Source organism: Schistocerca serialis, chromosome 3 (genome assembly GCF_023864345.2).
Source record: "Schistocerca serialis cubense isolate TAMUIC-IGC-003099 chromosome 3, iqSchSeri2.2, whole genome shotgun sequence".
NCBI lineage: Eukaryota > Metazoa > Arthropoda > Insecta > Orthoptera > Acrididae > Schistocerca > Schistocerca serialis.
Window position 1 is genome coordinate 467,412,857 of NC_064640.1, and position 27,181 is coordinate 467,440,037.

General features: G+C 39.6%; 1 protein-coding gene across 1 annotated transcript; it reads left to right on the forward strand.

Annotated features, from left to right (window-relative positions):
* Positions 1-1,667: 1,667 nt before the first annotated feature.
* LOC126470930 (uncharacterized) lies at positions 1,668-24,800 on the forward strand. The gene is made up of 4 exons (XM_050098958.1): positions 1,668-1,732; positions 1,805-1,884; positions 18,875-18,968; positions 24,296-24,800. Exons 1-4 carry the CDS (start codon positions 1,668-1,670, stop codon positions 24,411-24,413), a joined length of 357 nt encoding a protein of 118 aa, XP_049954915.1. The 3' UTR covers positions 24,414-24,800.
* Positions 24,801-27,181: the final 2,381 nt, after the last annotated feature.

Sequence of the window (27,181 nt, forward strand, 5' to 3'; positions counted from 1 at the left end):
TTAATTGGCACTCATAGGACAGAAGCTCATTTTTTTTTTAAATTTCACACCAGTTTACACTTAACACATTTACGACATTTGGGCTATTTTAACAATTCGCTTGAAACTAACTCTCTTCCGCAGATATTAGCTTTTTACTTCGTGTGTTGTACACTCATGACAGTTGTTTGTGAGGAAAAATCTGCGGAATTAGAGTGAAGTATGTTTTGTTCTTATGTTGAGGAATTTAATAATGCATTTACTTTCATCGAAGCCCGAATGAGAGTAACGGTTATCCAAAACTAAGAAAATACAGACTCTCTGACTGTAAGATACGTTTCTTTTAACTGTTCAATTTATATGGACTTAGGTATCATTTTGGGTAAAGCACAGTCGAATATGGGGAAGTACCTGTTTCTGGACAAACTAAAGAACCAACGAACCCATAGAAATTCCTAAAACTTCTGGTAAGGGTTTCATGCATTTATAACGTCCACGCCACGTGGGCGCGTTATTTCAACCATCATCAACACAGCCGAAAGGCGCAGCATGACCTGGATTACTCTGCTGTTGTTTTTGTGTTTCCTTTTTTCTTTTAGTCTGATGCTTGCCATACATATTTGATGCACTGTATTTTGTGGAAGGAGTTTTCTTCTATTTATTTTATGTATCAGCTATATATATGGTAGTATTTGTCCTATATTATTTCAGGTTTGGAAGAAACTTTCTATCTCTGTGATTCTTATAATTTCTCGCTATTTGATATGAAATTAGGCAGTTAGATGATGTAATATGGTACAAGATGTATGTTTGATTTTGAAAATCTCCTCCTTCAGTTTTAACACCACCTCGATCTGCCTTACTACAGAAGTAAGTTGTTACTCTGTTAAAAGTTTTTTTTGTTTGCAATTCATTTGCACTGTTCACTGCTATATAATGCGATTTTAGTGTGGAAATGCATCCACCGATAAAGCAGTCTCAAAACTCTGCAAAGCGTAAAACTTACAGCTATAAATTACTGTGGCCTTACATCACATGAGTTGTTGCTAGCTTTGTGTCTTTTTTTTCCCGAAGACTGCTAAATGGTAATATTGCGGACGAATGGTAAATAATATTCACTATTTATTTCAGGATTATCCTGTTTCGTAAACTGACATATGGCCAGGAGAGCGGTCTATTGGCCACATGTCCTCCATTCCCGCATCAAGTGACGCCTGTGGATGAGGATGACACGGCGGTCGGTTGGCACCGTTGAGCCTTCATGACCTGTTCTGGCGAAGTTTAGATTATTATTATTAAGGATTTATTACCTCTTTGGTTTCCTGAAGTCAATGCTGCTGAAGTACATGCCAAACTCTCAATCGATCGTTGCTTAAGCCATTCGAAAGGTGTTATAATCAGTATGCGTCACTATGTAGCGACTCGTTACGAAGTGTTGAGAATTTACACATACGGCTATGGATGTAATACCCGTAAACGTAGATATGTGTAAAAGTAAATATTTATTGATTGAATGTGGAAAAAAATGGGACCAGCTCAAATGGAAAATTTATCTAGTCACTCTGACTTTTTTAGATTCAGTATACTAAAAGATAACTATAACTTAAAATAAATTCAACTGAGTTCTTATGTACTTGATTAACAGTTCTGTGGACTTCACTTCGTGACTCATGATCGCACTAGCGGGGATGTCCGTGATAAACTTGGGAACGAGTAATACTGCCCTCCACTACGCAGTTGTGACACATCGCCAGTGAGTCAGCTGGCGACCATTCAGCAGTGAGTGCAGAGAGTAAGGCTTATTCGGTTGTCAGTTGCCCTGCAGTGCGTACATCATCGCAGCGAAGGAGTTCTCAGCTAAAATGAAATCTTTCGTTTGGATCGTCGCCTTTCTTCTTGTCAACAGTAAGTCTCTTTACAACATTACAGCTATAATTTTTCTATTCCCGTTTGATCAGGTATGTTATAAAGTGTTTCATTGCTGATACGGATACTTATCATCACTCAATATATATTTGGCTAAAGCTGAGATTCTTCAATTACTGAGGCTCGAACAGATTTCCTTCCACATTGATATCTACAGTAGTTAGTGGTATAACACATATAAATTTGACATCGATGGCATGTTAAATTGTCTAACTTATTCGTAGCTTCCAGAAATGATGAGGAATTTGAAGTCATTGCCAACCAAATCACCGGAGCATGTCTCTCACTAGATTAATACTATAAGAAGCGATAGTAACTTGTAACGAGGTACATGAATGCTTCAGCTTGAACAACTATTTACGTACCAACCGTCTCTTTCTGTACAATTGTCTTTCTGGCGACATAAATGAAATACATTACAAGGTATCCTTTTAACCTGATTACATTGTGTGGCACTAGATGTTTCGTTTCTTCCATCCCTATTGGATTAAGGTACTGGCCATCATATTTAGATGTTGATATTAAATCTGAGAGAACAACTGTTCAGTAACGGTGTGTCACTATAGTCCAGTTTTCATTTCACTGTTTTCATACATTCGATATATTCACGAGACATATAACTTTATCATTCTACGATGCGATCATTTCCGGAAAGTAAGTTCAGAACTCACTTCCCAATCTACAACGAAATAATTATACGGGGCACAAAGTAGGATTGGGCATGGCAGCGGAAAGGAACATTGTGTGGCCTTTTCAAAGAAACTATCCTACCAGTTCTCTGTAACATTTTGCGGATACCATGGGAACCATAAACACGCATGAGCGGACGGGTATTTGATTTCAACTACCCATCAATACGTTTTCACTGCCACTCGTATGAATTCATCTTGCATGTACGATACGATAGTTGCAGGACACGCATGCGAATCAGTCAGGCCTTGCTGTAGAGGGAAATAGAAATACACAGCCTGACAAAAGAAGTTAACGGCACAGAAGACGAAGAGCAAAGGTAATTAAACTTAATGGGTTGAGAGGATATTTTACTTCAGCGATTTCAAAATTGAGTCAAATTTAGAAAACTTGGCAGTATGAGGCCACATATCGGTAAGTTGCTGGAACGTCTCTGGCCTGTATGCGTGCACTAATTCGACTGAGACGAGTTCCATCTTCTCCTGAGGCAATATGGCCCTCAACTGTTGTAACTGGTACTTGATTTCGTGGATATTGGCTCTGAGAAGGAGTTGACATCTGAGCTGGGTCCCCAAATTTTTCATCGCTGACTGACGTAAGGATCTTGTTGGCTGTGGGAGTACCTCCACATCTTGCAAACTGTTCATAGAGATAGGTGACAAGTGAAGGTGAGTGTTCAAAAATGACACCACGATACCGTCTCATGAGCGGTAACACATTAGAACGCAGGATGCACGTGTCGTACCGTTGCGCCGTCAGAGTTCGTCCAGTCACTACAATTCTACCAGCCGTGACATAAAGATGTACCCGACGGCTCCCCCACACCATGACGCCAGGAATAACACCTCTGTGCCTCTGAAAAACACTGAAAGAATTAGGTCACCGTCATAATTAAGATCGACATCTTGGGAAGCTGACAACATGATTCATCGCTGGTTACAGAGAAATGCCATTCAACAGCTCTTAATGATTCCCGGCTAAGGCACCACTTGAAAAGCAGCTGTATGTGTTGTGTAGTTTACAGCAACTCACGCATTAGACAGTAACTCCCTTGTCCATTTGCAGCTAGATTACATGTAATGGTCCGGTATGCAACAGAATGATGCAAGGAGTACGTTACTTGCTCTCGGATGGTAGGCACAGATGTGAAGGGGTTGGATGTGCTTGACGTGCAGCGCGGTGTGCTTTCATTGTACTGGTCAGACGTCGTCAACCAGAAACATGACAAGTATGCGTCCCATCCCGTAGCCATACAGCTCAACATCTAGCCACTGCCACATCCGAAAACTCCACAAATCTTGATGGATGTTGCACGATACGAATGAGGGCTCAACATGTGACCACTTTTAAACTCTGTCAGATGCTGATAATGCCGCATCAATGGCTACGCGGCACCTCCGTATCCTTCACAGTGATCACTCAACGTCTGAGGCTGTTAATGACCTTATATACCCTACCTAAACAAGTGCTACACATGTTTACGTGTTGAAATCTCTACTAAATTACGATCATTCTTACCAGTAAAAGTTTTGAAATGAAGGGAACTCCTTTAGATCTGACGATAATTTTCACTATTCCCGATAATCTTGTTGGCTGTTACTACACTTCAGTCAGAACTTGTCCTCTTCTTCCACTCACTCGTCTACTATTTCTACGGGAAGGCTGAGTATACTATTGCAGATTTGTAAGATGCTAGTCCTACTTACGCACAATTGCTCTGACGACTCATCCTGTATTCATTAACTTTCTGATCAAAACCATACGGGCAACCCCATATAATACGGAACTGATCACTAGTTATCACGAGAGGCTGAGCCGCCAGTACGAAAGGAGGCGTGAGTATTGTGTTTTCAGTACAGCAGCAGTAACAGCAGAATAAGTCGGTCCGATAGCTTAGTGACTTTGAAACTGGACTAGTCATTGGATATAATCTGAGCTACAGATCCATCAGTCACATACCAAAAGTTCTAAAGCTGCCCAAGTCTACTGCTTATGCTATGACTTTGAAGTGGAAACACGAAGAAACAGTCGCAGATAAATCAATCTGGGGTAGACCGTATATGTCGACGTTTGTGGATAGTGGTTGTGAGAAATCGCCTGAAATCAGCGGAAGTGATTTTAGCAATCCGTGTAGCGCAGTGATTGTGAGCAGAGAGTTAACAAATTGGTCGAGGTACCTCTCACAAGCCACACATTTCTGTATGAAGATGGTATCTATTCTTTCGGACATGTCCGAAAGAACAGATAGCATCGGTGACCATGCAGCTCTCTTAGAATGAAATGATAATTAAATCAAGACCCTGAGCTGTCGACAGGCGTAGATATACAACAACGAGGACAGTTCAAAATGTGTACCTTGATCGGGACTCGAACCCGGGACCGCCTGCTTACATGGCAGACGCTCTATCCATCTAAGCCACCGAAGGCACAGAGGATAGTGGAACTGCAGGGTTTTAGCCCTTGTACGATCCCCGTGAGATCCACATTCCGAGCCTAGTGTCCACACACTACACTCGTAGTGTCCCTTCCCATTACACTCATTACTCGCGGCAGACAATCTTACCGAGCCCGGTAAGCGTTCGGGCAAGGCGTGTGCATCCATCACAGAAGAAGAAGTTTAGTGGCCAGTTAGCCTTAAGTATATGAAGATGATATATGTTCTTTCGCACATGTCCAAAAAAACAGATACCGTCTTCATATAGTTAAGGCTAACTGGCCATTAACCTTCTTCTTCTGTGCTGGATGCGCACGCCTTGCTCGAACTCTTACGGGACTCGGTAAGATTGTCTGCCTCGAGTAATGAGTGTAATTGGCAGGGGCATTACGAATGTAGTGTGTGGTGTGGACGTTAAGTTGGGAATGTGGGTCTCACAAGGAGCTTGAAAGGGATAAATCCCTGCAATCGCAGTATTCTCTGTGTCCTCGGTGACTCAGTTGGATAGAGCGTCTGACATGTAAGCAGGAGATCCTGGGTTCGAGTCCCGGTCGAGGCACACATTTTCAACTGTCCCCGTTGATGTATATCGCCTGTCGATGGCTTTGGGTCTCGATTTCATTCCCGTTTCACAAATTTATGTAGTCAGAGCTAAGCGACGCTTGAGGTGGTGTTATGAGCGATGCCACTGGACAGTTGACGACTGAAACGAATTATCTGAAGTAATAAATGACGATATGCTTTGTGGCAGTACGACACAAGGGTTTGGGTTTGGCTAATGTCAGACGAACGTTACCATCCATCAAGAACAGTGCCAAAAGTGAGGTAAAAAGGATGTGGTGTGCCAGTGTTGTGCTTTTTTTTTATACGATTAGGTTGTTGCCCTATTTTTGGACTTAAGAAAATTCTGAATTCAGATGCAGTTTAACACCACTTACAACGTTGTATATTACGTAAAGCAGGGGAACAACTTGGGACAGTAACCGTTTGTAGCCGCATGACACTGTAAGCTGTCATAAAGAAGCAGCTGGGGGGATATGGTTTCTGGACAATGACGTTCCTGAAATAGACTGGCTCTTCAAGAAACTCATCCAGAACCCAATGGAAGACTTTTGGTATGAGCTATAATGTCGACTTCTCTCCAGACCCTAGTGTCCCGTATAGCCATGTTCTCTGGTTTCGTCTCTTCAGGATGAATGGACTGCCATTCCCCCACATACACTTAGTCACCTCACTGAAGGTGTCCCCAGCGGACATAAAGCAGTCATAAAGATGAAGGGTGGACACACCGCGTACTATATCCACTAATTCGTATATTTTTTATAAAATAATATAGGTGCATCATACTGCGGTTGTTGTTCCTTAGCTGTTTGTAATGTTATGTCGTTCCGAGTCCAGGTTTGATGTGCCACTGTTGTAAACGCCTAATACTCAACCTATGGAAATGAGCCCCTATGTTGACTCGTTACTGGACGGTTCCGTGATAACTAACAGGAAACAAAGGAAGTACTGGTGTTGGGCAATTAATTATTAGAAATTATCTAAATCATTTGTTTGTCTCAAGAAGTTCATACCCAAAAGCTCACTTCCTTCAGGAAACACGTTTACCTCCTGGCAGTATATAGGCCTCCCGTGGGTCCTACTGACATACTCCTGAGCATTTTTCATAGATACTTGCTGAGTGTTTCAATACAAGCGACTTACGGGCTCCACACACTCGTTATGCAATAACCAAATTTCTTTATGTATCTTTTACTCCATCTGTCCATTTACTTGGAGAAGCCAAAATTTACTCATGACCTTCACTGTTCCCTCGTCGTCCGTAACCACGACCTTGGATTTACTCTCTCGTGACATAGACTATAGAACTTGAAAGTCTACCCCTTGTTTGTTAAGCTGATTAATTTTCAGTTAGAAGTATCTCCGTTTAATATAAGCGGACGCAGTGCTCCATGGTTCCCATTCCTACCGCTATGTGTCTAATTCTTTCAATTAGGCCCGATAAATTGAGATATGGGTAATCAAACCCGCTAGAAAAGATAGTAATCTAATTTTAAAATGAAGCAGCGGATAAAGCAACATCGGTGAATGGCCGTGGAACAATACGTGCACATTAGGGACGGTAAGACTTTCTTTTTATGGTACTATGAATTCAGTTAGTCGCATGAAGTGCATAATGCATATAGTAGATATGCCTGGATTGAAAATTCATAGAATATAGTCATTTTCTCAGTGGTATGGATGAAGGATACTAAATAACGCTAAGAGAGAATTTCAATTATCATTCTGATTTATTTCGATAATATTTAAGAAATCTATTACTCTCTGTGACAAAACATTTAAGAAAACTATTACTCTCTGCGCCAACACATTTAAGGAAACTATTATTCCTTGTGACAAAACATTCATGAAATCTATTATATTTAAGAAAACTACCACTCTTAGTGACAAAACCTACATGAAGCACTCATTATCTCTTGCATCTCGTCATTCCGGAAACATGGACAACACTTCGTCGCCAGTTACATCTACTAAAAATTAAAATGGGTTAAATGAAAGTTACTGAATGGTGGCCTCTTAACACCACTCAGTTATTGTCACACCTATTTAACGCACGGAGTAGGGAAGGATATTACCCTTCACTCTCTCAAACATTACTTGTGTTACTACACATACAGTACCATGCGGATAAGTTCATGTTGAAACCACGTATTATGCAACTGCAATGCAACGTGAGCAAACCATCCCAGGCTTCATGACTCCATATTATTCATACTATGATTAACGAATGGCAAATCCAGTGACTGCCGTTATGAATGATGGCACCACGTGGCCAAGTTTGACAACAAAGAAACGAGTAAAATAAACCGTTCAATTATGAAAAATTTACATTGCTTGTATCCAGAACGAAACTATGCAACAAATTAAACATTAATGAACCTATCCGCTATTGAAGTAAGAACAAGAACAGTTGGTTCATGCCCTCAATCACCTCGCGCCTAAGTCCGCTAGTTAAAACACATTAATCTGAAAAATTTCTAAAAAATAAATTATCACTGAAAGTTTCCCGGTATTAATTCACACCCGAACATGCTTCATAATTAATGTTATCCCAAAAAACCTACGTTATGAACAACCTTTCTCACCATCAATGACGAGCGCCGCACACCTGCGTCCGTCTCGTTCAATCGGCGGTCCCAGAGTGTCCTAAGATGGCGCCTTCCAGGACCAACCGCCAACCGTTCAAAAAAACTGGTGGTGGGGGTACGACCTTAGTGAGAATCAACCTCACAAACTCTGCCCTGCTCATCCCCACTATCTTAGGAATCACGAACTCTCTGCCGAATCTGCTCACGTAGTTATGTTGGTGCTAAACTACCCTACTGCTACCATCTTTGACTAACCCAGATTATTATATATTCCATACATAATTACGTTTGTTCATCCACATACATCATGGGATCAAAGAATGAGAGAGGAGGTGTGACACCAACAGAAGAAAAATATACACGGAAGCATTCTTGAATCCAGGGGTGAATTAGCTAGACGAAACGTTGAAAGGACGCTCTCTGCGTAAAATGAATTATTAAACATGTAGAAATTAATCAGTCAGTTAAATGAAGTATAAACCTGTGACGTTTCAAACCCTATTCACATCACTTAGAAACACCATGTTTTTAAGCACTAAAATTGGTGTACAGCGGAGCCTGCACACAGAAATAAACCAGCCTGTTAGATAAAAAGTAGATGCCGTTTCTAAATTGCAGCCAGAGTTTTATGATATTCTGCGAGTGTTCTTCACAGTAATAGTGCACTACTACAACAGAGAAGATAATAAATAATACGACACATACGTTAACACATTATAGTTGAGGTTTGTAGCGTCACATCTGCAATATGTCTTACAACTCAACCTGTTCAATAATTGAGCATGTTGGCTATTTGGGATTATGTAAAAGGTACCCACTGAGGGCAAAATATTAGCGAAGGTAGCTCAGTCCTATCGTCCAATTTGTTTATAATGTGTTATATATCTAAGTTTGTCATATGCTGGACGGTGTTGATCTTGTGTAGTTAAGTGATGTGTTTTTGACGTTATGGAATGCTATTGGAATGAAGGAAGAAGATAAGTTACCGTGCTTACACATACTTTACTACTTTCCCAAGGCACCTAAGATGCAGTAGCACTTAACGTCAAATAATCCTAAAAATATATGATTTCCTCAACCCATATGTCACTAAGGGTTTGTCTCAAAAAATTTAATTGAGGATGCTGATGAGCAATATGATGAACAGGAGTTGTGTGTCAGTATAACTCTTCCTCTTGCCTACAAAATATAGTTGGTGAAACTATCTTCAGTCACCAAATTGTAACAATCTAATTTCGTTCTGGCTGTCACCATGTTCCATTGCTACGTAGCCTTCCTACTGTTGGTGGTATAGTTAATGTTATAACTCCACCTGGTGGGAATATTAGCGTCGCTTGTCATGTCCTACAGCTCCTGCAAGCTATCCTCTGTAGTAATGGTTTAACAAATTCGTGTGGTCAGCGAAATTACGGGCACCTGAGAATTATTGCCGGGTATTAATAAATTCTGGCCGGAGGGTTTAACCAATCGGTAAAAATTTGAAGGCAACGGATAACGTAATATATTTTTTTTAATACTACAGAAGGCACTTATGCAGGCCTTTATCGGGAGCATAGAGCCATAAATTACTTTCATAACCAAGCATTCAACTGCGGTACTGACTTTTTCCTATTCTTTATGATGAAGGGAGGAAACAATTGATGTTTATTCAATACCGATTGCCTTTCAATAATTAACCGTGTGTCTGTTGGATTATACATCATCACAACTGGTCTCTCTAGTTAACATTATTCACTTCGCCACATAATTACGGAATGGGTGAGGGGAGCGCGGACCTGGTTTCAATGTAATTTTATGCAGGCACACAATTATACCTAAACACATGCTTATTACTATCATTTGCTTTAGGTCACGCAGAAAAAGCTCAGCAAAGACACTACAAGAGAACTCGGTCAGGACAGAAGAGTATTAACCTAAATATTTAAATTTTCGTTATAACGTACGCTGAAGAAAGGGTAGCAAGTGGTGCACTGAACTATGACTGCCAATTTTGGTTTAATCTTGCTTACAGAAACAACTCCACGTTACTGAGCTGGGTGGAAGAACATTTACTACCATATGGCGGGAAAATTTTGCAAATCTTTATTCCATCAACGTCCATTAAAACCACAACTTTCTTAGATACAAGAGTTAAAACCGTGTTTTTTACCTAACGCACTTCATTGTAGGCGAAGCAAATAGTTATGGGGGCACAAGAAACATTAAATACATCAGTACTATTCCTCACACGTGGCCAAGTAGCAGGAGCCAACAGAAATGCAAAAAATACGGACACAAATTTATTCGTTCTCTGCTCACACTGACCTACTGCCATATGGTTATTTACTCGACTACTATACATTTTCAGACCGAAACTGCAGTCTACCAATGTGGCGGTTGCTACAATCGAGCACGTGACGGGAAAGCAAGTACACAAAGGAAACATGTTGTTTGTTGTGGTCTTCAGTCCTAAGACTGGTTTGATGCAGCTCTCAATGCTACTCTATCCTGTGCAAGCTTCTTCATCTCCCAGTACCTACTGCAACACACATCCTTCTGTATCTATTTCATGTATTCATCTCTTGGTCTTCCTCTACGATTGTTACCCTCCAGGCTGCCCTCCAATACTAAACTGGTGATCCCTTGATGCCTCAGAACTTGTCCTACCAACGGCTCCTTTCTTCTAGTCAAGTTGTGCCACAAATTTCTCTACTCCCCAATCCTATTCAGTAACTCCTCATTAGTTATATGATCTACCCATCTAATCTTCAGCATTCTTCTGTAGCAGCACATTTCGAAAGCTTCAATTCTCTTCTTGTCCAAACAAGTTATCGTCCATGTTTCACTTCCATACATAGCTACCCTCCATACAAATACTTCTCGACACTTAAATCTATACTCGATGTTAACATATTTCTCTTTTTCAAAAGCGCTTTCGTACCCATTGCCAGTCTACATTTTCTATCCTCTCTACTTCGACCATCATCAGTTATTTTGCTCCACAAATAGCAAAACTCCTTTACTACTTTAAGTGTCTCATTTCCTAATCTAACTCCCTCAGCATCACCCGACTTAATTCGACTAGATTCCATTATCCTCGTTTTGCTTTTCTTGATATTCATCTCATATCCTCGTTTCAAGACACCATCGATTCCGTTCAACTGCTCTTCTAAGTCCATTGCTGTCTCTGACAGAATTACAATGTCATCGGCGAACCTCAAAGTTTTTATTTCTTCCCCATGGATTTTAGTACCTACTCTGAATTTTTCTTTTGTTTCCTTCACTGCTTGCATAAAATACAGATTGAATAACATCGGGGAGAGGCCACAACCCTGTCTCACTCCCTTCCCAACCACTGCTTCCCTTTCATGTCCCTCGACTCTTATAACTGAGATCTGGTTTCTGTACAAATAGTAAATAGCCTTTCGCTCTCTGTATTTTACCGCTGCCACCTTCAGAATTTTAAAGAGTGTATTCCAGTGAACATTGTCAAAAGCTTTCTCCAGGTCTGCGAATGTTATAAACGTAGGTTTACTTTTCCTTATTCTTTTTTCTAAGATAAGTCGTAGGGTCAGTATTGCCTCACGTGTTCCAATACTTCTGCGGAATCCAAACTGATCTTCCCCGAGGTCGGCTTCTACCAGTTTTTCCATTAGTCTGTAAATAATTCGCGTTATTTTTTTTTGCATCCGTCACTTATTAAACTGATAGTTCGGTAATTTTCGCATCTGTCAGAACCAGCTTTCTTTGGGATTCGAATTATTATATTCTTCTTGAAGTCCGAGGGTATTTCGTCTGCCTCATACATCTAGCTGACGAGATGGTAGAGTTTTGTCAGGACTGGCTCTCCCAACGCCGTCAGTAGTTCTAATGGAATGTTGTCTACTCCCGGGACCTCGTTTCGACTCAGGTCTTTCAGTGCTCTGTCAAACTCTTCACGATCTGTGGTATCTCCCATTTCATCTTCATCCTCATCCTCTTCCATTTCCTTTATATTGTCCTCAAGTGTATCGCCCTTGTATAAACCCTGTATTTACTCCTTCCACCTTCCTGCTTTCCCTTCTTTGCTCAGAACTGGGTTCCCAACTGAGCAACTGATATACATACAAGTGGTTCTCTTTTCTCCAAAGGTCTCTTTATTTTCCTGTAGGCAGTATCTATCTTACCCGTAGTGAGATAAGCCTCTGCATCCTTACATTTGTCCTCTAGCCATCCCTGCTTAACCATTTTGCACTTCCTGTCGATCTCATTTTTGAGACGTTTGTATTCCTTTATGCCTGCTCCATTTACTCCATTTTTATATTTCCTCCTTTCATCAATGAAATTCAATATTTCTTCTGTTACCCAAGGATTTCTACTAGCCCTCGTCTTTTTACCTCCTTGATCCTCTGCTGCCTTCACTACATCATCTCTCAAAGTAACCCATTCTTCTTCTACTGTATTTCTTTCCCCCATTGCTGTCTATTGTTCCCTTATGATGTCCCTGAATCTCTGTACAACCTCTGGTTTAGTCAGTTTATCCAGGTCCCATCTCCTTAAATTCCCACCTTTTTGCTGTTTCTTCAGTTTTTATCTACGGGTCATAACCTATAGATTGTGGTCAGAGTCTACATCTGCCCCTGGATATGACTTACAACTTCAAACCTGGTTCCTATACCTCTGTCTTACCATTATATAATCCATCTGAAACCTGTTAGTGTCTCCATGCTTCTTTCATGTATACAACCTTCAGCTATGGTTAAGTTATGCTGTGTGTAAAATTCTACCTGGCGGCTTCCTCTTTCATTCCTTACTCCCATTTCATATTCACCTACTATGTTTCCTTCTCTCCCTTTTCCTACTACCGAATTCCAATCACCCATGACTATTAAGTTTTCGTCTTTCTTCACCATATGAATGGTCTTTTATTTCATCATTCATTTCTTCAATTTCTTCGTCATCTGCAGAGCTAGTTGGTATATAAACTTGTACTGCAGTAGTAGGCGTCGGCTGCGTGTCTATCTTGGCCACAATAAGGCGTTCACTATGCTGTTTGTAGTAGCTTACCCGCACTCCTATTTTTTTATTCATTGTTAAACTGACTCCAGCATTACCCCTATTTGATTTTGTATTTATAACCCGGTATTCGCCTGACTAAATGTCCTGGTCCCCCTGCCACCGAAGATCACTAATTCCTACTATATCTAACTTTAACCTATTCATTTCCCTTTTTAAATTTTCTAACCTATCTGCTCGATTACGGGATCTGACATTCCTCGCTCCGATCCGTAGAACGCCAGTTTTCTTTCTCCTGATAACGACATCCTCCTGAGTAGTCCCCGCCCGGAGATCCGAATTTGGGACTATTTTACCTCCGGAAAATTTTGCCCAAGAGGACGCCATCATCATTTAACCATACAGTAAAGCTGCATGCCCTCGGGAAAAATTACGGCTGTAGTTTCCCCTTCGCAGTACCAGTACAGCAAGGCCGTTTTGGTTAGTGTTACAAGGCCAGATCAGTCAATCATCCAGACTATTGCCCCTGAAACTATTGAAAAGGCTGCTGCCCCTCTTCAGGAACCTCACGTTTGTCGGGCCTCTCAACAGATACCCCTTCGTTGTGGTTGCACCCGCGGTACGGCTATCTGTATCGCTGAGGCACGCTAGCCTCCCCACCAACGGCTGGGTACATGGTTCCTGGGGGGCAAAGAAAACATATGGCAAATAAATGGAAATCCCCCTAAATAGTACTGTAAAACAAAGATCACATTAAAATACATTATATGAGTGAACGTCTGTTAAGCACAGAGCAATAATACGACTGTGAGCTTAAGGCCCATGGTGCGTGGCCCAACCAATTTACAAACGCAAAGTTCTAGTGAAATTTGACTAAATTATGAAAACAAACTCCCTTATGGAGGTTTCGTGGTATATCACACCTGATTTCAACATCTGGACCATATTAACAAGCAGGTATGAGACACTCTAATACCTTTGTTAACATTACCAAAATCGAGAACTGCGTTTCCACGTCTGTCCAGCACCGCTACCTAGGAGCAAGTGGACTTTGAGACACCTCGCCTAAACATTGTTCCTTCAAAAGGTGGTGGAGGGGATGGTTCGCCAACCTAACACAGGCAATACTCGTGCATTCGTGACCTCTCTGACCTGATTTGTACACTATCTTTGTCAAACTTGTTCGTGTTTTGGGGGTTGGTACTATCCTAACACATAACCACTCTACTCATGCAATGCTACGACCTCTTACGAACGCTTTCTGCTACTTTACATAATATCTCATTCATACAGTCCAAGGTCGCATAAGGGAAAGGATTCAAGCAAACGTGGCACACAGGAAATAAAAAATCAATGAATAAATAAATAAACACCGCTTGGTCCATTCTCTGCTGCTATTTACCCACGGATTTACTTCTGCAGAGTAAAAACATTCTTGCTATAATTCCCCTGTACCGGAATTTATTGAGAAAAATCTGGAACGGGACAACAAGTTACGTTTCAACATCGTCATAATATTTAGCAACCTAGATGACGAACGCATGTTGACTCACATCAATCTTAGAACAGATTTCTAATCTTATAAAAGGTCAGCACAAAAGACTCGCAGGAAACGTTACAACATTTTTATAAGAGCATTGTTTTTCGCAATATGTACAAATGTCAAGGCAGACTACTGAAAGTTATAAGAAACATCGCAAGAAAATTTAATTTTCCCATTGAGATATATTAATATATTTATCCGAAGAAACACATACCTTGGTTGAAAAATTACATAGAAGATTATTGATTGCTCCTTCGATAAACCGGTACTGCGTTTTTCATGTAAAAACCTTTCCGAAAGAGTTGTATGGGCCAGATTTCATAAGTACAACGTCTACAGCTTCCATTACTGCTAGAGGGACAATGCATTCATACTTAAACACTTCCTGTTTCATTTTGGCATCCTCATTTCTATATATGTACCACGTCTCAGCAGTGACCTTGTAACCGTCAGTAGATATTGTGTGAAAATCCATAGCCCACACTACTTTCATCATATTGTGCAAATCATTGCAGTTGTCATGTCATTCTCACTGTACTGAATTTGTCGTAGTTACAACACGCATTTTTTGTGTTGTACCCACACACACGTCTTTAAAATCAATAATATATTTACTGTACAAATGTATTACCTTTGTTTACATTCTTGTTAAACAGTTCTTCTAATTTCATTATACTTCAGGAAGGAAATCCAAATGTTTCTTTGTTACGCCAACCAAAACAACGAAAACTGTGGTTATTTACAAAACACTTTGCAACCGTCTCAGAAACAAGATCAGAGATCAAATCGGCCGTTCGCTACAGAGCATGTAAAACCACATACAACCTTGTAGAGCAGATAGTTACCAAAATAATATTGGCCACAGTAGCCAATGAAATTCGTGAAAAGGCAAACTGTAAATGTGTAAGACAAAGATGATAAAAACAATTATAAATCGTTCACTCTAATATAATATATAAACGACACACATACAGATAAGAAAAAGTAAAGAAATTTTTTGTTATTTCAAAAGTAATTGCCATAGATGTTAATATATATATCCCAAAGTGAGACAAAATGTTCAGTGCCTTCATGGAAAAATGATTGCGGTTGCCTACGGATGCATGACTGTACCCAAGTGTGCACCTCGTCGTCCGAAGCATATCGACGGCCACGACTGTCATTTTTCACGCTCCAAAAAAATGTAAATTGCATGAGGGGAAATGGGGACTGTGTGGAGGATGTGCAAGAGCTTCCCAACCAAACATATGCAGCGTACGTGATATAGCCATGGCAACATGAAGCCGTGCTCACAGTTTTCTTACATGCCTTTTCTTTTACTGCACCTTATATATCTAAATTATCACGAGAGTCCATAAATTTCAACGAAATTAAGAATAAAGCTTTTTTATTTCATTAACTGCTCTGAGGTCACTTAAAATATTCGAAAGTCATATGGATACTTTATAACACTATCCTGCAGCTACTCGAGCTAATGTTACCCTTTGAGAGGATTTTGAAATATTGACCGCGGGTGTGTCTAACAGATAAAGGTATTGGACTGTAATTTTGAATATATTGCAGTTAAGAGAAAAAGAAAACAGGCTCTAAGTCTGGGGTTTAATGAAAGCATTACAATACATATTTGAATAAAAAACGCATGGTGGCCAGCCTAATTAGGCTCATTAATTTGGAAATGTAAGTTTAAGAAAACTGACTGTCACTTATTGAAGCTACTTTTATTAATATTCCGTTTGAATAGCACACAGGATACAAAAGTACACAGGGCACTCTGAGCTGCGAGCAGCAGTAGTTACCAATAATGCACATACTAGTAATCATAGAAAGCAAACTCGTACCAAACTCACACTATAAGAGCAACACTCAAATGTTGTTACATGGATCAGTACTGAAATGTTCGTGCCAGAAGTGGATAACTTAAATTGGCCAGGAGGGACTTCTGACTTAACTGACATATAAATACCACAATTGAAATAAATAATACTACAATCACACTGTTTATACTCCCATTTATAGAAATATATAAGATTTCCTTAGCGGTAATAATAGTCCATTAATCTTTTGAATATGTGAAGAATATGATGAGCTCTATAAACAAGTATGGTGTGACTATTCAAGCTCTAAGATTACTTCAGCAGCAAAGACTAAATTAAAGAAAATTAACTCTCAACTTAACTTGGAATAGTTTATATTTTTACTTTTTGACTTTTCAAGTCAAATTATTCAACAATAAGCTCAATTGACTTAAAAAAATCGTTCAGGACAGTAATCAACCTTAATTATGTTTCAAATAAATTTAACTGATGTACTGTTTTCATTATCTGTGAAGTAGGTAATTTAGACAGAACATGTACACAGTCTGGCACTGAATTATTGCAAAACTCTACTTTGCAATAAATTGAGAGCTCCTTTGCCAAATTCTAACTAACTTAAACTTTTGCTAATTCTTGCACGTTTGACAAACATGAATAAATCACTAGTTCATTTGAAACGTGATACTCGGTTATCTAAACACTTACGAGAGCGCCCTGCATAGGCTCATGATGAGAATGGAAGATATGGCTGTAAACACAGGCTTATAGCACTTGGATTATTATTAAAATCACTCACACAAATTAACTGGTCCATGCTCTGATAATATCTGTATGTATGAAGTTGGTGGAGCTGTGGCGTAGTGGTAGTGGCAAACGACATGGCCTCTAACTGTACTCACGGCACTTGATGTGTGAATGCTCTGTAAGATTTCTTCTTAGCGACGGATTTTTAACGTATAAGAGCCATTCCTTATTGATGAGAGTACCATGCAACAGCGAAATCCATAACCGAGGCGAAGTTCCTTGCAAAGCGGATTCCAATTGCCTCCCTATCCATTGACTGCGTACCGTTCACACCAAGGAGCTGCCCAGGTTGACCGCCAAAACCGTCTTGTACATCGCGCCAAGCCACTTCCGTTGCGGAGGGACTTCCCTACGTCTTTTATATTTTACAATAGAAGTGCCTAAGCTTAAACCACTTTCCAGTAACATTTTTTTCTTTTGAATATACACATATTATAAAATGTGATTATTTTAAATATCATTTACCTTTTTCCATACATACCTGACAGCTTTGAATAGCCTGTCACGAATCAATGACATTAACTAACAAAGAATAAACACTTAATAATTACAGATACAAAGTTACGTAATATAAATCTACTTCTAATCGATATAAGTGTTACAACTTTTAGTTCAGCGTTTCAAGGAAGATTTAATACTTAGACCTTCTTCTCACTTGTTAATATGATGCTATATAAAGTCACTGTTTTACACAGTGGGTACTACATGACTTACGTCTCATATGACTTCCAACATGACAACGTAGGAGTACATTTGAAACACGTGTAGAAACTTTCGGGAGATTATGCTCACATTAACATGAGTGATAAGTATAAAATTACGACAAGAAATGGTGCTTTAGAAGCTAGATATAAAAACGTGCCGAAGAAACAGTACAACAGATTTTACTTTGTTCGAACAATACAGTGACCACTAAACCACTAGACATGTTGAGCAGTAACGGTCAATGACAAAAAAATATTACAAAGTCCTCCACCTGTTAAAATGCATCCAAGGATCTTCGGACATGACAATGTCACATAATTTAAAAATTTGGTTTTTACGATGCTTTCCTGAAGTTGCCCTCATTGTCACTCGCTGTCGCATTGTCACTCTCAGTGACCCCATATAGAGAAATTGGCTTAAGACGCCAAAATACTAAACATGACTGTTAACGATTGTACTTAGTACATCTAGCAGACAGCTAGAGCGCAGAGTGCGATTATGGAGAGAACAGTAGCAGTTTTCTCCACAGTGGATATTGAAAGTAAAGAATTCAACCACATATCAATAGATGCTATGCCATCTTCCTAAAATGTTTGTGTCAGTATGTCTTTTTTCAGATTCTTAATATGATGCCCACTGTTCTTTTTTACATAGAGTTATAGGTGATTTATTTGGCATTAAATGACTTTCCACTTAACAAACACGATTGATTTCACTAGGTAAGTATAAAATCGGAGAAATATCGGGTAAAGCCAAATTACTTTTTACAAATGTAGCTCTATTAACGTGTGATATTATAACAGTGCTATAACAGTGCTATAAATGGCTGAAGAGAATTGTTTTGTTTTGTTTCCAGCACTCCATGGTGCAGAACAGCTCCCTATCATTGACGATACTGCTCCATATTTTGATGACTTCCCAGGTGGCGAGTCCACAGATGCAGTTCCCTTGTGAGTATCCTCATGGTAGCACTCATCGGTGGCACAGTTCTGATTAGGTACCAGCAAGCCGTGTATTCAAAGTGCCGTCATATGTTCTATGACAGTATGTAGCCATGGACACAGGCGAGGTACTGGGCTGTTCTATTGAGTTCCTAGATGGTACTATAAACTTTCAGCAGCACATGTTAACGAAAAGACATTTGTCTGTTTTAGCGATTTGGTAGAATCCGTGCAACTAATAGGAACTAAAGAGTTTGTCCAACAATTAAGGACAATATTCAATGTCATATAACTCCTCAACCATGTGCAACAATTATAAAATGAATTAGGTACACGTCTGTAGTATCGTATCACACAACATTCTGCCCTGCACAAAAACTCGCAGTGTCGATCTACATATATATGGTGTCCTAAAAACGTTGCGACAAATTTCGAATGGTTGTAGAGAGTGTCTTGAGGAACAAGTTGATGATGGGCACTCGTGTCAGGAAAGTCGTTCAACGACGCTACAGAGCGTCGAAGTTAAAGGTGCCGGCGCCTGCTACTAGACCATACTTCGCCAGCAAATGTGACTTTGTACGCTGACGGACAGTAGTCGGAGTGTCTCGCAATTTTGTTGGCAATTCAGTTATCGCGGCTCATTGTCACTATGACCTGTGGAGAAGATGGATCTAGCTACTGCGAAGACAGGACTTATTTCCTGTGAATGCGATTGTCTTCTGCCTTGGTAGACGACAGTTTCTGATACTGATTTTCATCTGAACTTATTTCTCCACTGTATACCGAAAAACATTTGAGGTTTTATAGGGTTCTAGGAGAAAAATTAACTACGGATGGAAACCCGTGTACAAAACCGTTATCTACGAGAGCAACACAGCATTCCATCAGTTGGAGATAAGGCCTTTCTACGCAGCAGCTAGCTATGCCTTGTACAATATTCATCGTGACAGTCAAAGGACATTGCGAGATGTTAAGCCTACAGTCCGTCAGCGTACATGGCGTCTGCTGCCAAACGGGAGGCCCAGCAGCAGGTTCCGGTGCATGTAACTTCGATGCCCTGTAGCACCGTTGGACGACGTTTACGGACACGGGTTCCTGTTCTCGATTTGTTCCTCGGGGCAGCCTCTACTACCCTTCGAAGTCTGTCGCAATATTTCTGGGACATCATTACTCTGCAAATCCCTGTGAAGTGCGTGGCAGATGGTACGTCCATTGTATCAGTTATTAAGACATCCTCTCATTCTATTCACGTATGGGAAGAATGATTACTTAAACGTTTCTTTACGTTGGGTCATTGGTCTATTATTGTCTAATTACTTAAAGTTCGTTCTAGAATTTTATGACTAGCTTTCCGCAGTTCTCAACAGGAAATAAATGAATTGGTGCTCTTCACAGTTATCTAGAATACATTAGCATAAATGCATTAAGTCATATTCATGATAAACGTTATGATGTGGAATGTGTAAACTGAGCATGTAGTAAAGAACGTATTTGATTACATGCTGGTCGTTTACAGGTATTTTACGCATAAATTACTAATTATTGACATTTTCTGTCTGTGAAACACCATATTTCTATTGATGTACCAACAAAGAGTTTTGTAGCTCTATATCTCCCCCCGTCCAGCGCCCAAGTCACAAACTGTGCAGATTGTGCAGATCAGTATTGTTCTTCTAGTGTTGTAGTTATGAATGTCTCTGTCACTCTCAAATTTATGTGGACTGTTGATAAGTTACATAATTAATGAAAGTAGAATGAGCTTGTGGTTAGTATTAGCAGCTGCTTAAAGGGATGCCAGCAAAAAGAGAACGTCACCTTCAACAGAATTGTAGAGTATGCTATAAGGAAGGTCACTGCACGATGTTTATTGACATTTGTGGTGCCACTCTTCGCAAAGAGAGGCCTAACAGCGACATATTTCAACACATCTTGGAAAACATCTTGAATTAATTACGCATTCCATAGTAACATAATACGTGTTACTGGCCCACGAATTCGTATTGTTTTGTAGGTGAACTTAATCATCCAACAGGAGACTTTACTTTTCAGAAACATGTTGTAGTGCAGTCTCAAACACTGCGTTGACGAACAAAAGCGGTATTCGATTAAGAATGAAATCGAAAACTGCGTGTAAGGATCTGTAACTGTTGCAGCATATTTTAGAAGAAATAAAAATTTGTGCCAGACTAGGCCTCGAGCAGGGATTGAAGAAACCAGGACACCAGGATAAATGGAGATTTCGGCCTCTCTTGCAGGCGTTAGCCAAAGCAGCTAAGACAAATGCTGGTGACAAGCGGGGAATACGGGTTGGAGTCCCGGTCTGGCATAAATTTCCATTTCTTCTGAAGTATTCTACAATTGATGCGGAATGACACTCATAATTTGAGACCTGACTCTTTTAAGATCATAATAATATTCCAGAATACAGAGGAGAGAGTAGGATCACTTGTTATTTCACTAAATACCTTCTGTATCGTTTCTTTAACTAGCTTTCTCTTCTGAACTGTTTCCACGAGTAGCTCAAAAGTTATGATTAAAAATTTCTACTACACAAGATCTGTCTTTTCAGGAAAATGGTGTCATGTTCCATGGGTTTCTTCCATGTCTCTTTTAACAATATTCCATACAGATTTGATTTAATTGTCTCGTCAGTCAACATCAGACAGCAGGCACATGCTCCAGGGTTTTACTACAACTTTTCTTAAAATGTTACAGTACTGTTTATAACATCAAAACATCAATCTCTTTTAGGAACACGATCAGTTCTTCCTATTTTTTCATTTGGAACATACTATGATACCTGTAATACACTGAGGTCTTTTTAATGACTTCCCGATATTGCATTTAATTATCTTTCCACGAAAACTCGTACATTCAGAGTTGGATACAGATTTATTAAGAAATATTTTATATTTAAATCTAGCATTAGGTTCATTGCAGACATCACTCCAGGTAATATTTTTATGCTTTCTTTAGAGTATTTACTCGTTTTTTCATATATCATCCTGTTTCTTAATTGTAGATGGAGTATGTTATGTAATGTGATTCACTGTACATCGTGATCTCATTATCCACTTACCACTTAAATTCCACTTGTTGTATGAATACATTATCTGTAACGGTACTATTATCTTCTACAAGTAGAGCAGGGAAGTTTATGACTAATAATACAAGTAGCTGTAAGCACCACTAGATCACTTTTCATGTCAGATTCCCTCGAGAAATCGACTTTAAAGTCACAACAAATCAATAATACCGTCATTCTGTGTGACAAGTATCACAATGAGCAATCAAAAACTTTTATCGATAATTCACAGTTACGCAGACAAACACAAATATATCATTTCCCAACATTAACTCACAAGAACATATTTCTGTACACTGATCTATATGTAATTCATTTATTTCTATATCCTTTTATTTATATTCCTGCTTAATGAATGTGACAGCTCTTCCTCTACCGATACTGTATCTACATAAGTGTGCAGCTAATTCATAACTACTTACATATAAATTCTCTGTCCTTCTCATTCTATAGTTTAGAGACGAATGACAACAATTTCTTTCCAAGTAATAGGACCATCCATATATCGTAAAAAATAGTTTTCTCTGTTTTTCACCCCCATGTATTCTGATGATACAGACTGATTTTACCTTTCACTCTATTTTTATAATATTAACTGACAGTTTCTATCGATTTAATTTAGGTAATTACTGTCTGTATTAACGCTGATGTTGACCTAAGCCTGGTGTCCCACATCTTCCCACAGCAACTACTGGAACAGCACTAATATGATACTCGACATCCGTCTAAAGGAGCATCCTCAGCACCGTGTTTCGTCACGTGAGAGTAGAGAAAACACGGAACTCATCGTGGTACCGCAAAACTTCCACAAAAGACGTATTTCTGTCCACAGCAGCTGCTTCGATTTTTTCTCGGTCACCTCTACTATGAATTTTCCGCTTTTTACCAGGTTATTTCCTTACGCAATGGTGTAAGCTTTCTGTTACCTGGATGTAGTGTAATAGATGTAATGAAATACGAATTTATATTACTATTTTCATATGTTTCCTGTGTGCAAAGTCAGACTTAATGTTAGGAATATAAGCGTAAGAAGAAAAAGTACTTTTCACACAGTTTTAACTTATCTGCGACGCCAATAACACTTACACTTACGTAACTACACTCCAATAATACTTATAACAACAACAAACGCTTAAAACTTGTTCCTAAAATCTTATTTATTTAATTACTTACAAAAGTGGAATTCACTACGAACTCGCGGGCCCAATATTGCCCCTGCTTTGGCGACTTTCTTTTGGTAATTTATTCAGACCGGGAAGTGGTAACTGGAATGTAGATCATCGTCCACTTTCCACTAAGTAGTGACTGCCATGGCTGGAAAGCAGTTAGTGGTTGTAACGAAGCATTCACTTTTTGTTATGTTCCCTGGGACAAACAAGTGATCGTAGGAGATTGAAACTTCGAGGAAACATTTATCAGGACACGCAGAAGAGAAATAATGAGTAAACTATTGAGAACAACAGATTTTAATATTCACATTAGATGGTAACATTTGTCAATTGCTTACCATGAAAACGTTACAGGTTGCAAACAGTGCTCAGTGTTATGACAATCTGCGTCAACGACAGCCTGGAGCCGCACTACAGATACCATTTCATAATTTTTCGCAGCACTTTTCTAACGGTGGAACATATAATGTACAACTCTCAGAACACCGCTAGTGCAATGCTTGTATATCGCACATTGTGCACTGCATTCTCACTCATGGCAACAGGAACTCTTTCGGCAGTTTGTTGCGCAAATGGCCGTCGACCTCTCCCAAGAACAATTCTGAAAACGCCAAATAGTTCGAACTTCCGAATCATGTTCTTCAACCCCTGTGCGGAGAGATGACCCCTCAGTATTGCTTCAACACTTCGACACTTGTGAAGAGCAGCAGCGCTGTTACTGTTGTTTTGATAAAACAGCCGTACGAGCAAAGCCCTGGTCACCTTGTCCAGGCTCATATTGACTGTCCGCAACTGTAACGCACACTGATGCTTGTGTTTCAAATTTATACTGCCGCATCGGTAAAGACGCCAAACGGCAGGACGTGACACTAACACTACTAACAACGCAAATGCTGCTGAGCACATTCTGAACATCATTCCTATAAAGTTTGGTAACCACACAGTAAATGATTTTCTGTTCACTCTGACCCAAGTAGTGGAAGTTTAATGATAACCCAATCCCCCTGAATTCTATAAATAAGATGCATACTCACTGTCACATTGATAGCAAATATTAATATATTTATGTGCTTATGATTCAGATATGTATCCACGTCAGATGAAACCACTGCAAGGAACACACTGGAACCGACGTTCAGTGAACCTGTCGATGGGTCAGATGTTTTGCAGAAGAGTGACTGTTCCCTGCCACCACCATGATGCAAGTCAACTGGTTCCACATCTGAAGAGGTTGAGTTTTTTCGGGTTACTACTCAGAAACCTTCGAAGATTACCTCTCCGTCTGGTGAAACTGATGGTACAACGTATTTGCATGTACATACATACATAGTAATTTGTTTCTTTTTCCTAGGAATTGCTTTTGTGTATGATGCGGCCATATCAATAACGTACTTGATTTTTTATTTAAAGGATTGGTGTTATGGTGCAGATATTGAGAATGATTAATAAATCCGAGCAGTCTCTCATCTTTTGCATACAATATATGGTGCTGAGCACATATAAACACACACCACATTCTACTTTGGATTTATTGACAGAGTGTACACAGTTGGGAAAATGAGATTGGCCGTTATCGACAGGAATAAATATTAATCCATTAAAAATACTGATGATTAATTCCAGCTGACGATTCTGCAGTCGGTTTGGTTACTCTAGAACTTCATAACAATTCTAGCAAGCCACTGTTACTAAGGTTTCATTCATTTGCTCTGTTTTTTAAACACAAATACAGTCATAATGTACGTATTTGATGACTTTAAATAAAAACTGAATGGAGAAAGAGAGAGAAAATGTGTTTCACTTTGTACCTTATTAATCTCAGTTTGCTCAAAAAGTATGATATGTTCCTCGGTTTTTTCCTTGATAATACCACATCCCCTTTGTAAATCATGTTTTCGTTTTGCATATTTTATTTTGTTGAAAGATATCTTGATGCCTTGAGCTCCCATTCTGTTTATTTCATGTACGATTGTACAGTTTCGGCCTTCGGCCATTTTACATACATGACATAATTTACTACTAAAAAATTCACCTATAAAATACTTGATAATAGTCTCAGGCCGAAATTCTATAATCGTACATAAAATAAAGAGAGTGGCAACTGAAAGCATCAAGAAATCTTCCAAAAATTTTATCGCAGCTGCGGATCCTATCGCAATGAAAGTAATTTTATTTTCATTGCGCTGCACACATGCATAATGTAAAATATTTCAGAACATGTAAAACATTAACAGAAAAATTAAACAGTAAACTGTGAAATGGAAATTTTAGTGAAATAATTGTTGATAATAAAAAACACCACGAAAATTTTCTCCTTTATACAAACCTTAATAATGAGCAAGAAAAGGTAGGATTTCAGCCTTTGTCGATCAGTGTGAACAGTTCACTCACGCACCTGCACTGATTTATTAGCAGTTATCTTCAAACCTAAGTTACTGCTGATCAACGACAGGACAATTGTGCTACTCTTAATATAGCAGAAAACGATAGTTAGTTAGTAGGCAAACACAATTTACATGGATAATAGTGGCAGAATACAGGAGCATATGACAAAATTATTGCTGGTGTTACCTCTAGAACATTCTGTAGCGTTCTGATCATAAAACGTGGTACTCAGACATCTGTGTGACAGTGAATGAATTCATTAATGTTCTTTGGAATTATCATCTCTCAAAACATGGTGAAAACCCTGTGTATAATACAAGGATCAAAAGCAGCCTCAGTAATGGCTTCTAAGGTATGACATTAGCACTGAAATAAGTCAGATACGGCTATATACATTATTTGCATACTGTGAGGCTATAGTTTTATTTAATCATTTGTCACGGTCGTCGGCGATCGTATAGGGCTCAGGAGTTTATTTGTGCACCTTCAGGTTTGAGTCTACAGTCAGTAATTGAACTGAGCTTAATGGCAAACAGCGTTGGCAGCAGTCATTTTTCAGCACTAACACACCCCACTGGCGACTGTCCCACAACTTCAGCCATTTAAACAAGCCGGGTAGATGTATCGACCGACTGTTGCACATGTATGTCACAGTCTATCAGTGGTGTGTTGGTACTTTCAACAGTGGGCTCTGAAATATTCCCATACCTGTAGACCATATTCTGGACATCTGCGTTGTACAGACGCACTTTTAGATCGATGAGTTGTGCGAGCGATAGCGGCGGTGGCCAACCCAACGTTTTCCAGGTGCGACATCTGGGCACATGTCGCACCAGCTGTGTCACCAGGGATCATTAGGGACTATCTGCTAGCAGCGGGACAAAGAACATACATGAATCTGGCTAGCCTACAACAGACGCCACAACACCGCCGATCATGGGTACTCTGGTGTCGTCGGAGTGTTGACGAGAGTAGGATCTGTACGTATGCGTGCAATGGACGTTCGCGTGTAAGGAGCAGATCTGTTCAGCTGCCTTATCCTGAGTGCATTCGCCGATGACACATGGGTCCCAGCCCTGGATTCATGGTGTGAGGGGCAGGGGAGGATCAATTACAGTTCATATTCACATTTTTTGTTTCTATAGGATAAAGTAACCAATACCCGCTATACTACTCGCGTTTTTATCCCCGTGCTAGTACCATTTTTCGACAGGAAAGTAATGTGCTTTTTCAGTAGGATAATGCATATCTAACTACGGCTGTTGAGACTTACATGCTCTTCGTCGTGTACGACAACTGCTATGGTCATCCAGACCAGCAGATAACTCTCCAATTGAACGTAAGTGGACATGATTAAGCGGGAACTTACTCGTTCTCCAGGGACTGCAAGAACCACTGCCGAAATAAGACAAAAGGCGCTATATGTTTGTGGACAATTTATCGCTGGATACCATTCTGAATCTTTATGATCTTTAGCATGTGAGAATAGACGCTTGCATTTTTGCTAGAGGGGGTTACGCTGAGGCTGTTTTGGCACGCTTTACTATGTTATGTGAGTTTCATTTCGTCGTAATTTGCTATCA